The 16,093-nt window shown below is 48.8% G+C and overlaps 1 protein-coding gene across 1 annotated transcript; it reads right to left on the bottom strand.

Annotated features, from left to right (window-relative positions):
• Positions 1–385: 385 nt before the first annotated feature.
• On the bottom strand, positions 386–15,349 carry Cav3 (caveolin 3). Its single transcript, XM_052720681.1, has 2 exons — positions 14,876–15,349; positions 386–1,335 (listed from the first exon to the last, which is right to left on the bottom strand). The coding sequence occupies exons 1-2, from the start codon at positions 14,987–14,989 to the stop codon at positions 994–996; spliced, it is 456 nt and encodes a 151-aa protein (XP_052576641.1). The 5' UTR covers positions 14,990–15,349; the 3' UTR covers positions 386–993.
• Between the last annotated feature and the right edge of the window lie 744 nt (positions 15,350–16,093).

Below are 16,093 nucleotides of genomic sequence, written 5' to 3'. Positions count from 1 at the left end.
TCTTGGACCAAACCCTGTGTGGGATTTGTCAACCCCACCGTGTGCTGTGGTCTAACTGGAGACTTGGGATTCTTTAGTGTCACCTGGAAGGGACCGAGTTCCCAATGGGGAATGTGTGGAGAGCAATCTGAAAACTCGTATGCGTTTATACTCTGGGGGAGATGAAGCGGTGTTGCGAGTTCACTCTGTTATTTTCATAGCTGGCCCAGATACATATGCCCGGGGCCTCAGACAGTCATGGCATCTTTTAGGGCTGATGGCCCCACATGTCACATGGCAAAGCCAGATATGCTCTGGGCTCAGTGTCTTCTGAGCCAGAGGGGAGATTCCAAGATGTTTGAGACTGGGACCTATCTGGGGATGCTCACCTGCCCTGAGTACTCATTAGCAGCCTCGGGGGCAGCAGAAGTCATGTGAAAATAATCTCTTCACATGGGCGAGCCTTATGCCCAGCAAACAAACAGAACCGTAAAGAAAACAAAACTTGGTGCTGGTTAATTTGCCCAGGGGTCCAACTGAATTTTCTAGGTTTCAGAACCAGAGAAGGACACACAACCAACTCACGGACAAACAAAGCATGGTGTTCCCTGGTGCAGCCGAAACCCTTTATTGCAGCACCCTCCTCATCCAGCAGTCACTGCTTGCTCTCTTTTGCATGAGGAGCCGGGTCACCCTCTAGGGGACTGGCGCTGGTTTGTGGTATTACAGTACATGTGAACGCAAAGCCTTGCGGTAGCTGCCTCTTAACAAACCGTCTCCCCTCAGGCAGGCTCGCAGGGGATTGTGGTGGGCTGAGCAGAGCAAGGGCGCCTGTGTTTGCACACGGGGCTGTGATTTCCTTCTGGCTCCCCTGTCCCGTGTGTTCCTATCTTGAGGTGAAATTGAAAGGAACCGCAAAAGAATGAGCTCTCAGGCAGCCCACGTGGAGCAGAGCCGTGGTGCTCACCTTTCCCAGTTCCCCCTGCCCAGCCTTCCCCATCGCCCAGCCTGGCATTAACCTTCCCTCCGCAGGGCCACCTTGATGTTGCCGCAGACCTGACCCAGGGCAATAAAGAGCGGGTTGCAGAAGGTGCGGATACACAGGGAGTAGATGTGGCTGATGCACTGGATCTCGATCAGGTAGCTCTTAATGCAGGGCACCACGGCCCAGATGTGGCAGAAGGAGATGCAGGCGAACAGGAAGCCCCAGAGCAGGGCCAGTGGCACACCCAGCAGTGTAGACAGCAGGCGGTAGCACCAGTACTTGGAGACGGTGAAAGTGGTGTAGCTCACCTTCCACACACCGTCGAAGCTGTAGGTGCCCTCGGGCTCTGCGATCACGTCTTCAAAATCTACCTGCAGAAGCCAGAAGGGGACAGCTCAACTCACAGCCTATGTGGGCTTTTCTAGTGTTCACATACCTGGATCAGAAACCCTGGGAGGGAAGCCAGAGAGATGGTTTAGCAGCTAAGAGCACCTGTTGCTCTCACAGAAGACCTGGGTTTGGTTCCCAGCATCCACATACTGGCTCACAATCACCCATAACTCCAGTTCCAGGAGATCTGACACCCTCTTCTGAATTTCACATGCCCCAGGCACATAGTGTGTGTGTGTGTGTGTGTGTGTGTGTGTGTGTGTGTGTGTGTGTGTGTACATATATTGTATATATATATGTACACACACAGGCAAAATATTCATACACATAACTAAAATAAAACTAAACAAAAGATTAAAAAATAACTCTGTGGGTGTCTGTCGAGCTTCAGTAGGTCTTGGTGAGGTCTGGGACTGTATCTCTGATGATTGTCCAATATGGATGATAATGGTGGTCCCCGGCCCTGCTAACTTGTCACATACTATAGCAACAAGGTACTTCGAAGCCTGTCCAGCCTCCTCATTCTATGCTTGGGTAAAAGCATGCTCAGAAGTGGAATAGCTTGTTTAATAAGGCAGGGCTAGAGTCACAGTGCCCGCTATACTTTGGATCTGCAGTGGTCCGCAAAGGCTTGGTCACCAAGATGGTACTACTGTGAGATGGTAGAACCTTTAAGAAGTGGCATCTGGGCGGGGGGGGGAGTCAGGGCATTTGAAATGTGCTCTGGAGGGCACACTGGGAGCCCTGGTATCCTTCATTCTTCTTACTCTCTGGCCATCAGGAACAGTTTGGCTTCACCATGAAGTACTTATCTTACCACAGTACTGAAAGCAGCCAACTGACTATGGACTGTGCCTCTACAGCTGTGAGTATAATGAACCTTTCTATACATTGCTTATTTCAGGTGTTTGTTATCGAGATGGAAAGATGACACCACCAGTTTTGTTTTGTTTTTTTAACTTGACACAACCTAGAGTCATTTGGGAAGAGGGGACCTCTATTGAAAAAATGTCCCCACCAGACTGGCCTGTGGGCAAGCCTCTGGTGCATTTTCTTAATTAGCAATTGCTGTGGGAGGGCCCAGCCCATTGTGGGTGGTGCTATGCCTGGGAGGTGGTACTGGCGTGTATAAGAAGACAGGCTGAGTGAGCTTTGGGAAGCAAACCAGTAAAGTGTTTGTCTTAGTTAGGGTTTCAGTTGCTGTGAAGAGACACCATGACCACAGCAACTCTTATAAAGGAAAACATTTAATTGTGAGTGGCTTAGAGTTTCAGAGGTTTAGTCCATTATCATCATGGTGGGATATGGCGGCATGCAGGCAGACATGGTGCTGGGGAAGGAACTGAGAGTGGAGAAGGGGCTACATCTTGATCCTGCAGGCAACAGGAAGTGAACTGAGACACTGGGTGTGGCTTGAGCATAGGAGGTCTCAAAGGCCACCTCCACAATGACACATCTCCTCCAACAAGGTCAAACAAAGCCACACCTCCTAATAATGCCACTCCCTGTGAGATTATGGGGGCCAATTACATTCAGACTACTAGTGTTCCTCCATGGCCTTTGCTTCAGTTCCTGCCTCCAGGTTCCTATACTTGAATTCCTGTCCTGACTGATGAAGTGTGACCTGAGAACTGTAAGCTGAAATAAACTCTATTTTCCACAAGTTGCTTTGACCATGGTGTTTTATTACAGCAACATAAATCCTAACTAAGACATTACACATCCTATTATTTAGTGATCCTAAAGAAGTTTGGCAGCCAGGAGCTAGAGTGAGGCTCAGCTGGTAGAGTATTGGCCTAGCATACACAAAGCCCTGGATTCAATCCTTAGCACCACACAGACCATGTAATTCCAGAACTTGAGAGGTGGGGGCAAGAGGATCAGGAGTTCAAGGTCATCCTCAACTATACAGAGTGATTAAGGACAGCTTGGGTTATATCAGTCCCTGTTTCAAAACAAAACCCAAAAACACAAAAAGAAGTTGGATGGTCATTTATCCTGCAGAGATTTATGGATCAGTTGTAGACATGTCATAAGCTCTGGTCCTCATGGAGCTAATGTGGGTAGTAAGTGCTGTGTTAAGCTGGAGGTTGGGCCTGGTTACTTCTAAGGGGCATTTAACTCAGACTATGTATGGAGCTTCCTGGGGGAAGCTGGTGTCTGAAGGCTATGAGGTGGGCAGAGGGGTTGTAGGCTGGAAAAGAGCATGTGGGCTGAAAGAACAGAAGCTACTAGAAGCTATACAGTGTGACCCTCAGGTGATACAGATGCTTCCTGAAAGTCAATGCAAGCAAGGATCAGTGTGGTGCTGGAGAGGGGATGTGGGGAGACTTCACTACCATGGGTCCTTCAATGGTGGTGGGCAGTGCTCAGCTGAGTCTGGGTTTTGAGCAGATTGCTTAGTTATTGCAGCTGGGCATTAGGAGCACCGGGGTGAGCATGGATGCGGAGGTCAGTGAGAACTTGGTGATACCTGTTTTTCAGTAGTAGCTGTGAGTTGAAAAGATGGACAGGTATGAGAGCTACTGGCCCATTGCTATATACACCCAGCTTAGAACTGGCATCTTTATCTTTAGTTTATGTGGAGCAAAAATGGAGGGTTTCTATGTCTTCAGGGATCTCCCAAAGTTTAAGGTCCTAGAAGCTAGGCTAGAGGGCCCTTCCAACCTAACATGGGTTCATTCCCCATCCTCACCTCTCTTAGAGGCCTTTCCAACCTCCATGGTGGAAGTTGAGGATCTCCTGGGGTAGCTTGTAGAGAGACCCACATGACCTCAGGAACTCTGCCAGCAAAGAGGCATTTGGCCAGAAGTTTGCTTCTCTGACTTTGTCGCATCTGGCTCCTCTCCACTGTCCTCCTTGCCCAACCTATCCTTGTCCCACCTGGCTTTCATGTGACAGTCCTGAGTAGAGGGCTCCCTGATGACAGGCTTCCCATTCCTCATCACCTTACTGGGGGAGCATAGAGGCCCAGAAGTGGGGCTTCTAGCTTGGACCAGGACCAGGTTCAACCCAGGCATCCTGACTAATCCAATATCTTCCCACTAGCACAGCTGGAGTCAGATCCCAAGGTCCATCTGGCTGTGCTGCAGCCCTCAGGGAGGGTGACCACTCCCAATGAGATCTAGCCCTTGGTAGGCAGAGAAACCTATTCCAAGACAGAACCATAGTTCTTTATTTTACCACCCACCCAGATCTGGGGGCCGTCAGTCACTGTAGCCCAGCCTGCCCCTTTATTTCAGCAACTTCCTCCATTTCACACTTTCCCTGTTTGGGTCTGGCTCCAAAGTGGCTGCTGTGCTTTGGACCCTGCATAAGCTGTCTGTCATTGGCTGGACGAGCCAGTCAAGTTTTTGAGTTTTTCTGGGCCGCATTTTCCTTGCCCTGTTTTGGAGCAGTTGTCAGAGGATTAAATAAATGGAGACATGTGAAAACTGAGAACACTGGCTAGCACTGAGTGGCGGGGTTAGGAATGGCTAGCCCCTGCGAGAGTTCACATCTGAGATGTCCTCTAAGGGAACATATGTTAAAGCCTTGGTGCTGTGGGATGTTCTGTATGGCAAATGTGTTGCTGATTAGTCAATAAATAAAACACTGATTGGCCATTGGCTAGGCAGGAAGTGTAGGTGGGACAAGGAGGAGAATAAAGCTGGGAAGTGGAAGGCTGAGTCAGGGAGACACTGCCAGCCGCCACGATGAGAAACAGCATGTGAAGATGCCGGTAAGCCACGAGCCATGTGGCAAGGTATAGATTAATGGAAATGGATTAATTTAAGCTGTAAGAACAGTTAGTAAGAAGCCTGCCACAGCCATACAGTTTGTAAGCAATATAAGTCTCTGTGTTTACTTGGTTGGGTCTGAGGGGCTGTGGGACTGGCAGGTGAGAGAGATTTGTCCTGACTGTGGGCCAGGCAGGAAAACTCTAGCTGCACCTTGGTCCCAGGGTGGCACGCCTGGGAGACCAAAGAACCTTTGAGCTGGTGCCTAGCGGAAGGTTGTTAGACCCTAGGTGGTGTGACCTTAAAGGCAACTTTGTCCCTTCCTCTTCACCTTTCAATTCCCTACCATGAGGTGAACGGCTTGCTCCAACATGTGTTTTCGGCCATGATGGACTGTCTCATCATTGAGTCAAAGCAATGGGGCCCTCTGTCATGGACTGAGACATCCAAAACTTTTGAGTCCAAACCAAGCTTCACTCTTTGTAAGTTGGACATCTTGAGAACCTGATACACAGAAGCCGGCGGAACAGCTGTTGATGGAGGCAGAGGCTGGAGTAGAGTGCATTCCTCAGTAAAGAGCTAGCCATGCCTATAATTCCAACCTCAGGGAGGCTGAGACAGGAGAATTGCTCTAAGTTTGGTGAAAGCCTGGATTACATAGTGAGTTGCAGGTTAGTCTGTCTATAGTGTGAGATCCTGTCTCAAACAAACAAACAAACAAACAAACAAACAAACAAACAAGATTAAAAAACTAGGAATCTAGGGTCCAAAGGTGGGCTTGTGTCAGTGCAGCTGCTGACCAAATGGGTGGGTTTGACATGACTATCATCTATCTATCTACCCATCTAATTATCTATCTGCTATCCATTATCCCATCCATCTTCTAGCCAGCCACCCATCTACCCACTTCTATATCTCTATTCACTCATTCATCCCCCTTCCTGTTTGTCTATCCACATGTCCACCTGTATATCTGTCCTCTTTTCTTCTTATCTACCCATAGCCCATCTGTTCTTCCACAGAAACAAATACTTATTGAGCACCCAGTGCACAGTACTCAATATCTCCACATAATAAGTGCTCATTAATGATAAGTACTTGTTCAAATGCTCTTAAGTTCCTATAAAATATGTCTCAGAAGTTCTGCTGAGATTCTAGATCATGAAGAGGGATTCTCCTGCTGACCCCATCAAACTGTGTGTACCTCTCATTGACAGCTGATAACGGATGGAATTCTTTCTCTCTTTTTCTGCATATAGTGCTTGTTCCTTCTGTGAAGATCTCTCTGTTGTGTTTTTTAATTACCATTCCTTCCCAAAAACCATTGGCATCTACACTTGAGTTATTTCCTAGGATCATCTTTGAGGGCTGGATGTGTGGCAACTGGTCTCTTTTCTTTGAAACAGCAACATGCTGTTGGAGGGCTGTACTGTGTTGTGCTGTGCTGGAAGGAGGCAGCTGCTCCCCTAAATTAAATCTGAGACCTGAGAGCACTCTGGTCACCACTGCTGGTCTGGAGAGCCATTCATAAAAAGTGTTCCTAAGTGTCCCTCAGCAGTTGGCCATGCCAGTGCATCAAGCACACTGTGACTTCATTTCCTATTTCTTTTCCAGCAGCAGAAGGAGGAAGGCTTTTTCCTGGGGCTGAAGAAGCCTCAGAGCCACCTATGTGGAGGGTGGGAAGGGAAGATTGGCACTCTTTTGGCCTGTGTCTTCTTCTCTGGCATAGTTATTTTTGGAGTACCAAGAAAGCCAGTTGGGTAATTGGCACAGGCCAGCACAGCCCCTGCAGTCACTGAGAGGGTTGGGGAGGTGTAGGACCACTAGGCTGCCTAAGGATGACAGGGGTGGTGGGGGAGGACAGCACCTACCCCTGTCAAAGTTCTGCCTCCACCCAGAATTCCACATGACTGAATCCTTGGTCATCCAGGGTCAGGCCAATTCAGATAAGGTATTTAGGAGTGGGAGAGGTGGTGCTGGGATTCCAGCTTCCACTTGGCTGTTGAGTTATGGTGTGACTCAAGGTGCCATGCTTTTCTTCTCTAGGAGTCTAGTTATTTGCTGTGTTGAACTCTACAAGAGAGGATAGACACAGTTCTCAGCATAGCATCAGCTTGGGAGGCAGAAGACAGGAGCAAGCCGCTTAGTGTAGCTGGGTCCTGGTGTCCTGGCCTGCTTGCTGTCTTGCTATGTAAAGGGTGGCCATTCAGTCCCAGAAGGTCAGTACAGAAGCTGACTTGGTGCTGGAAATAGTCATAGAGATTCAATGCAGTCATTTCATGACTGCTGAATAATAATATTAATGAGGATTTATACTACATATCCACTTTTCATTTCATTTCTCTGATCATTAATCTTTACTATGTCTTACAAAAGTATTGCTGTACAACAGACTGGGATGACCACAGTAGGAGCAACCCTTACCCACACAGCCTGAAAAGCACTGGGGTATAAAATTACAAGGTAAAATGAGATGATAGCTGCCAAAACAGTCTTAAAAGATGGACGAGATTTGCTTCTCTTGTTAGAAATGATACTAGCAGATTTCTGTGTGATCTGGGGTGACCATGATAACACCCACAATGCATTGGGCTCTATCGATCATCCCTGCCCATGCATCTTATTCTAGTCATTTCAGAGGGTGTTTAAGGGTCAAGCATAAGGCAACCCAAGTCAGACAGACAGCGAAGCTTGTGCCTGAATCTCCTCTGCATGCTTCTTGTCCAGAGTCATCACATGGGCTGGGGGCCTTGTCCAGCACTGCTCCAGGGATGGACCTGACTGGGGTGGTAAGGGAATGAAGAAAAGACAAACACAGATAGACAGACAGAAAGCTAGGGTCAGGGGGACTGAGCTGTCTGGTGGAGAAACCACAGCACCCTGGAAGCTCAGCATATTTATTATATAGAGTTGAACAGAGAAGCGAGGTTATTGCATAAAGCTGAACAAAGAGGCAGGGTTTATGGTATGGAGTTAGATCAAGGAGCCTGGTTTAACTGATCTTTGTAGGAGCAGTCTCTATGGGAGAGCAGTTTTTAGGCTGTGAGTATCCGGAGGAAGAAAGCTATGTGGACACTTTCTGCACACATTATCAACATCCACACACAGACCAGAGGGGGAGGTTTTGCCATTTACCTCTGACCCTCACTGTTATTCCATGGGTCTGAGGCTCTGGGGTTTTTGACATAACTGTTCCTATGTCAATAGCACACATTCACTCAGGACTTCACTCACTCCAGGCTTTCTCCATTCTCTATAGCTGGATACCCCAGCAGGAGCTGAAGCTCAGAACACAGTGCAGGAGGTGGTCAGGTATTACCAGTAGCTTGGGCTGAGAGCATCCAACAGGACTACTCAGAGAACCCTTGCTGGAACACAGAAAGACATGTGTTTGTGTAAAGGACCAGGGAAGAGACCAAAACAGGGCCACAGGAAGTGAGAATGAGACTGGCTAGCAGCACCCCACTGTCCTCCCAGTGCGGTTTTTCGCATCTAGCCTCTTGCTGGCTCCTTCTGGCATCTCTCTTGCCCTCTCAGCTAGTGTCTTTGGTGAGGATGGTGCAGATAGGGTGCAGAGTGATGGAAATGCCTTGGCTGGAGCCCTAGACTGTGTACCAGCTTTTGGCTGCAGGCTAGTAAGTCTCCTCAAATAACCTTCAATGAGTCACAACTCTTTGTATCTACGTCCGTGGGTGGTTTTGTCCCATCTCAAGCCTGAGCTTGCCATGTGAATCATTTTAACTACCAGAATGTGACAGAGAGAGTACTGGGCCAGCTCCAGACTGAACACCAGGAAGTCCTGGCACCTCCTGCTTTGGGGACTCCTGAGTCACCGTTTTTTTGTGGTTTACTTTTATACCTTGCTCTAGAAGCCAGTGGTGCTAAGTGTGTATTACAACCCGCTCTTCTAGAAATAGTCCTAAAACTCTGAGATAGAGACTCAGCCATCCCAGCATCCAGCTGAGTCCTGTCCTCTGTCTCTACCTGTGTCCTAGAATAGCACAGAACCTTCTTGAATGGTCCAGCTCAGAAGAGCCTCCAAGTGATGTCAGCCCTCAACTACAATCTGACTGAAGCTGTAGGGCATGTCCTTAGAGAGAGGAGAACTGCCCAGCCAACTCCACAAAGCCACAGACTAGTGGGGTGATGGATTGCACAGCAGTTGATTACTGATAAAAGTGTGTCCCTGGGGAAAGCACCTTGGGTCCCAGGTTCATTTTCTAGAAGCTGGGGTGGGGGGCTTGTTTGCTGATGTCAAAAATGAAAGCACAAGACATTCTCTACCTTGGTAAAGACTTCTGATGGCAGAACACAGGGAACTGTGTTTTAGCAAGCTAAATCCTCAAAAGGAGACCACATTTTGAAAGGTCTAGACCAGCTGTTCTCAACCTGTAGGTGGTGACCCTTTTTGGGAGTTGAACGACCCTTTCACCGGGGTTGCCTAAGACCATTAGAAAACATGGATATTTGCATTTTGATTCATAACAGTAGCAAACTTATAGTTTTACAGTTATGAAGTAGTAACAAAATAATTTTATGGTTGGGGGTCACCACAACACCATAACTGTATTAAAGGGTTGCAGCATTAAGAAGATTGGGAACCACTGGTCTAGACCAACATAGTCTCTGTATCACCAAGTAAGGATCCCTCTATATTAGTTCCATGTAACCTTGTGTGTGTTCATATTCATGCATGCATATGTGGGTGCTTATGCGTGTGCATGTGTGTGCGCGTGCGTGCGTGTGTGTGTGTGTGTGTGTGTGTGTGTGTGTGTGCGCGCATGCGCGTGTGCACGGGGAGGCCAGAGGCCAACACTGAATCTTCCTCAGTTGCTTCTCATGTCCCTGAGACAGTCTCTCACCTGAAACTCACCTTTCCAGCTAGCCTGGCTAGCCTGCAAGGCTCAGGGATGTTTTCACCTCCCCCAGCCCTGGTGCTGGGGTCACAGGCACATACAACCCTGCCTGACTTTTTACATGGGTCCTAGGGAACTAAACTCAGGTCCTCATGCTTGGGCAGCAAGAGCTCTTCTGACTGAGTCATTTCCCCAGGGACCATGTCGTCATTTTGAGAGGAACGTTACTGAGGTCAAGGCACAGGAAGGAAGTGCCAGCGAGGACTAAGTGAACTATGATCCAGCCTCAACATGCATTTCTGCTTTCTCACCCACAAATTGTCTTTTGGATGCTCTGGGCTTTCCTCATTGGATGGTTCAGTATTCTCCAGCAGCCAGAATAGAAAAGAGGCTCTCTTTGTGGTACCAATTCTGACTAGCTGGTGGGGCTTGGCTTCCTGGAAAAGTACTCTGATCCATTAGTAATGTCTGCATGCATACAGGCAGGGGTGGTGACAACACCTGCCTCTCACATTCACCAACTCCATCAATATTCTTCCTACAACTGTGAAAAGCCTGAATTGCACTGCTCACTCCACTCATCTTTTTAGAATGCCTGTTCCTCATTTAAAATTTTTCTCATTTAAAAAAAAAATCCACCTTGGGTATCGTTTTGCCATGAAGATGGCTCCTGATTTTCCCAGGCACAAGTCACTTCTCTCCCCTAACCTTCCAGGACACTTCATCTGACACAAGCTTATGGCATTTGGCACCTTCCCCTATACCAGCTCCTTAGTCTAGTTTCATCGGCAAGGCTTGGATTCTTCCCAAGGGCAAGCATTTGGGTCAGCTTTATTACTGCACAGCAGTGAGTCCCAGCTCCACCAAAGCTCGAAGTGGGACTTTGAGGGAAGTGGTAGATGGCTGGCTCCTCTCAGCGCTTCTTGGCCTTAGCTGAGAAGCAGAAGGTGCCATTGGAAGGAGGAGGATGTTTTGTAGAAGGTGTGAATTAGAGTGGGTGGAGAATTCAGGTACTGAGAAGAGTTTGGACACATCTATCTGCTGCTCTTTCTTTGGGGCTGACTTGAGGCACTCAAGGAGGGAGAGATAAAGTTGCTGCTTCAGGACGGAGTGCCCATGTGTGAACCAGTGAGGAAAGGACTTGGAATCAGCCATGAACCTTCTCAGAAGTGACTCCAGTGGCTGGGGTAGGCTGGGGTTTCTAGGCATGCATGGGGAAGGCTGCTAGAGTCTCTACAACCTGAGTGTTCAGGAGGTGCCATCATGTGGGGCACATGTACTCGTGAGCCTAGCGGCCCCAAAGCCTGGTACATGGTATGCATCCAGCTCCCACCATATCCTCTGTGTCAGTATGGTGCCTGGTATGCAGCAGGTTCTCAGTGACTTGTGGGGGTCCCCAGCAGGAATGGGCGGGGGAAGGGAGTGAAGTGCCCTCTTCCCAATTCCTCAGCTGTCATCTCTCACGACTTTCACTCAGCCAGGGGCCTGCCCCGAGTATGAGAGACTAGTTCAAGTCTAGTGGGTGTATAGGTTCCATTTCAATCAGACTCTCTCTTTCCAGCCTGGGTTCAAGGGCAGCACCACTAGGAAGTGCCTCCCTGTGCTGGGGCTCCCCAGGTGGCTCTGTCTCCTTTCTCTCTTGGGTTTTACTGTGTGAAATCTGGCAGCTGATTGCAGAGGGAAGTATATGTCCCTCTTCTCTACCCAAAAGGATTTTTCAAGACACTCAACAAGCTTAGTGTCTTAGCTGCTGCCAGAAATGGAGACCACAGCTGGTGCTTCCCGGATTCTGTCCTTGCCGTTCATCCTAGCCCACAAGGACCCTGCTGACATGTGAGAACACCCTGGCAGAGGCCACTCAGCATGATGGTGTGGCCGTCTGTGCCTTCGGCCTTGGCCTCTGTCTTCTCTCTCTGTTCTCCCCTCTCACCTGCCACCCATCTTTGTCTTGTTTCTTTCCCAGGTGGTGACAGGGACCCAGGCAGTAGAAGGCTGTCCTGTTCTGACAGTCTGCTCCCACCCCTCAGACACTCAGCTCTCTCTCCCCCTCTTTAAAAAAAAAAATACACAGTCCTGAAGTCTCAGAGAACCTGTGTGTGGTATTTATCTCCTGAAATTCTCCCTGTTCTGTATTTCTAAATGTTTCATTTCTGGCTCATTAAAAATGAAGGAAAGGAAATGCCAGACAGTTTCCCAAAGCAGACCAAACAATGTAAGTTAATTTCCTCTGGACGAAACTATTTGTGCATTCTTGATTTAGTCTTTAGGAGCTATTTGAACAGGGATCAGGGATGCCAAAGAGGACATGCCTCTGCCTCAGAAAAACTGCAGAAAGCAGGGTATCTACACCGCTGTCTCTGTCTCTTTCTTTGGATCGTAGTCTGGACCCAGGGCTTGACACCACCTCCCTCTTGGTTCGGTAGAACCCGAATCCCCTCTGCACTTGATATCCCTCACAGTCTCCCCAGCAACTGCTTCCCCATACTTCTCCTCCTCACCCCCAGTGGCTCGCCAAGGACTCCAGGGGGCTCAGTTTTCCAGCCTTCTGGACTGGAAGCTGCTTGAGGACTCTGTTTAGTTTCCATGAAGTATCTACTTCCTGGGAGTGGGGACCATGCTATGCACCTTCAAATCCCTCATCTCATTCAGCCCACACATGACATTTCTGCTGCTCAGAGCTGTCTGAGGTTCATTGACCTGATGGGGGTAAATGGTACTGTTTGCAGTGCCACAGGAGGTTCAGAAGCTTAGGTGACATGTCCAGTGTCTTCACTTTTGGGGAGGAGTCTGGAGTTGAAACTAGGCAGTTCAGCGGGACCACTCTGTGGAAACCATGACTGCTACACTTCTCTAGTATTTTGAAGCTGGAATTTTTTTTTTTTTGTATGTCTCTCATGAAGTTCCATCTCCACCTTTAGTGCCTTATGTCAATAAAACACAACAGTGTGAGCGTTAGAGAGGTCAGTCCCAGTGAAAGGACAGAGAGGCTTCCTACAGGAATCAGGAAAGTCTTTCTGGAGGAGGTGATATTTGGTAGTGGTCTTGAAGTCTGAGTGGGGTGGAGTGAAGGCAAGCACTTCTGCCTAAGATATAGGGACATGCTCTGCGGGACTGGCATGGGGTGTCACCAGGCAGAACAAACGGGGCAGTAGCTTATGTTGGGTGTGGACAGGCACATGAGAAGTTGGGTTTTCACCACGTAGAAGGAACTGTCCTGAAGGAGGCCAGCTCTGGCCGTGCCTTTGAATGAATCCTTGGTTGTGTTACCAAAATCTGTGGCTCATATGACCCCAGGTCTCTAAATTCTGTGTCATCATAATCACAATATAAAAAGAGAGATGCATTGTTGGGCGTTGGTGGCGCATGCCTTTGATTCTCACACTCAAGGTAGAGGCAGACAGATCTCTGTGAGTTCAAGGCCAGCCTGGTCTACAAATTGAGTTTCAGGACAGCCAGCGCTACATACAGAAACCCTGTCTCAAAAAACAAAAAGAAAAAACAAAGAGGGGGCAGCTTCACTGTTGGAAAACTTAAGAATGTCTGGCACAATTTGAGCATATGAATCAGTTTTCAATATTACATTTTATGAACCAAATATGGAGCATGCACTTCTGAGAAAAATCTGGAGTCCACACTGAGGTGTGTCCTTAGTATAAGACATACACAAAGTTCTAGAAACATATATATATATCCTTTTATGCAGCTTAGATGTTGAGATGCTACAATTCTGGATATAGAGTTTAATAAAAACATAAAAATTAATTAAAAATTAACAAATTAGTTAGTGTGTGTGTTCATGTGTGTATATGCATGCACTGTGGTGTGTGTGTGTGTAAGTCAGAGGGCTTGCAGGAATCTGTTCTCTCCTCCTACTACATAGGTTCTGAACTGGAGACTGAACTCAGGGCATCAGGTTTGGCAGTGGGCATCCTTATCCACTGAACCATCCTGTCAGCCTCATAGAAATCAATTTCTGCTGTTAGATGTTTTCTTTTTTTGAAAGTGACTACTAGAAAAAGTTTACATTTCAGAGCAGGTGGGTGCATTGGTCATCTCGGTACTGTCTGTTTAGTTTTTCTGTCAGCCTGGCCTGACTCTTGTCTAATCTTATAAAACTACACGTGTAAAACTAAACCATAGTGACTGTCATGCCAAAACAGCACCATGCCTCCCATCGTGTACAGGGCACAGCAGCTGGGAAGGAGTGGCTGCCGGACTGTTGGTGGTTTTACAGTTTGCAGGGGGACGGTAGAAGGGTCACACCGCACCGCTAATTCTACAGGCAGCTCTGGCCTGTGATTCTCAGTATGGATTTGCAGCCCCTCTGGGGACTCTGAGGCTGGTGGCTGGGACTTCGCTCTGAGGGAGATCCCTCTGGCTTTTAAGTGGAGATTGAATTGTGGGGACCCAAGGCTAGTGACTTGAGTGTTTCCTTCCAGGCACCTGCTGAGACGCCTTCGCCTTTTTCCTGGTCACTAGGCCTGCGGTGAGGCAGGGAGCTAGGCTGGGAACTGGAGGGATGCCGATAGGTCCCAGTGTACCAGAGGGACAAATACTAGGCACTGCCGCACAGCAACCAGTGCCTCTTGGAGGGGCTACCGGTGAAGCTGCCCTCAGATTAACCCCAAGCCCACTATGGAGTCAGCCTAAGTGTGGCTGGCACGGTAGGGCAACCCACTTGGCCTGGTTCTGAATTTTCCCAGCGATTCCTCCTGGGCCTGGGGCCAGAGCCAAGGGCAGGCACTTGGAGCTACTAGTAAGAAGGCATTTTTGGTGTCTTCCCCTCAGCCCCATCACGCATGTGGCAGAAGTTTTCTTCTTGCCTTCTAAGGCCTGTACAGATTTGCTTGTTCATTGGGGTTTGAAGAAGGCAGTATCCGGGGGCTTTGGGGAGGCTGACCTCAGTGTGTGAGGACCATGATGTCCTGTTCGGGCACAGAACCTACCTTCACAATGTCCTCATTGATGTTCTTGGGGTCACGGTTCACCAAGTCTATCTCCTTGCAGTGAATGTCCTTGATGATCCGTGCCTCCAGATCCGAGTGCTCTTCGGTCATCATTGTGGGGCTGGGGCACCTTCAGGAGGAGATTCGAGCCTTGTAGCCGGTGCCGTTGACAGTCCTGGGGCAGAAGGACCAAGCTTGGGGTCTCTAGACCGGTGCCCCTGGAGGCTAAATAGGCCCCACCCAGCATGCCGGCTGACAGCTGTCCTGCATAACTTCAGTGGGCCTCTGGTTAAAGCTGCCGGTGGCAGGCCTCCAAGCTAAAATTAAGACTGGATGGCAGAGCGCTCCTTAAAGGGGGCTGTGCTGGCCATTGGCCTCACGCGAGAGGAGACCTGGCATTCCCTGCCAGCCACCAGGGCCTGGCCTTCCCGGTACTCTGTGGAGGCGGGCTGAGCAACTCTCCTGGAGTCCCTGGAATTTGTTGCTGAGTACTCAGGCTCCTCCCAGAATCAGCTGCCCATTGGAGAAAGGAGGTGGGCTCTGTCCCAGCCCTGTCTCTTGCTAGCTGCTAAGTGACCTTGGCACATGTCCCTTCTCTGGGCCACCAGGACCCTAACTGGGAATAGGGATAATATAAGGAACAGATAATAACCATCAAGACCTCTCCCATCCTGGAGGGGAGGAGATTGGCTTTGTGGGGGATTCTACTGGGTGAACTGGAAATGTCTGGTAGATTCTCCTTAGATTAGTGACTGGCTGTGGTGGCCAAACACTGTATATTTGTTGTTTTATTATTTAAAAAATTAAAATCATATTCTCTGTCCCTCTGTCTCTGCCTCTCTGTCTCTCTCTCTCTATCTCTCTCTCTCTCTGTGTAAGTGAACAGGTGAGCAGTCCACAGCATACATGTAGGGTCAGAGGACAGCATAAAGAAATCTGTTCTTTCTTTCTGCCGTGTGGGTCACCAGGCTTGGTGGCAAGCACCTTTACCTGCCGAGCGAGCCATCTCGCTAGACCCAATGTTTTGCCCCCCCCCCCCCACCTCCCCGGGGGACTGAACTCAGGTTCTCATGCTTGCACAGCAAGCCCTTTATGGGCTGAGCCATCTCCCCACTCCCAGTTCACCCTGATTGTCAGTTTAACTGGATCAAGACACTTAGGGGATGAGGAGAGCACAACCCTGGAACTGAGCATGATGGCGTTTCTACAGATGAATCC

The sequence above is a fragment of the Peromyscus californicus genome, unplaced genomic scaffold (genome assembly GCF_007827085.1).
Source record: "Peromyscus californicus insignis strain IS unplaced genomic scaffold, ASM782708v3 Scaffold_6__1_contigs__length_162567912, whole genome shotgun sequence".
NCBI classification, from domain to species: Eukaryota; Metazoa; Chordata; class Mammalia; order Rodentia; family Cricetidae; genus Peromyscus; species Peromyscus californicus.
The sequence above is the reverse complement of the archived record's forward strand: the minus strand, read 5'-3'. Positions and strand labels throughout refer to the sequence as shown.

Excerpts from the sequence above, each read along its gene's own strand:
- Cav3 (XM_052720681.1), bottom strand. The coding sequence starts at position 14,989 with ATGATGACCGAAGAGCACTCGGATCTGGAGGCACGGATCATCAAGGAC. Across the intron at positions 1,336-14,875 it reads TCAATGAGGACATTGTGAAG|GTAGATTTTGAAGACGTGAT; the intron begins GTAGGTTCTGTG and ends TGGCTTCTGCAG.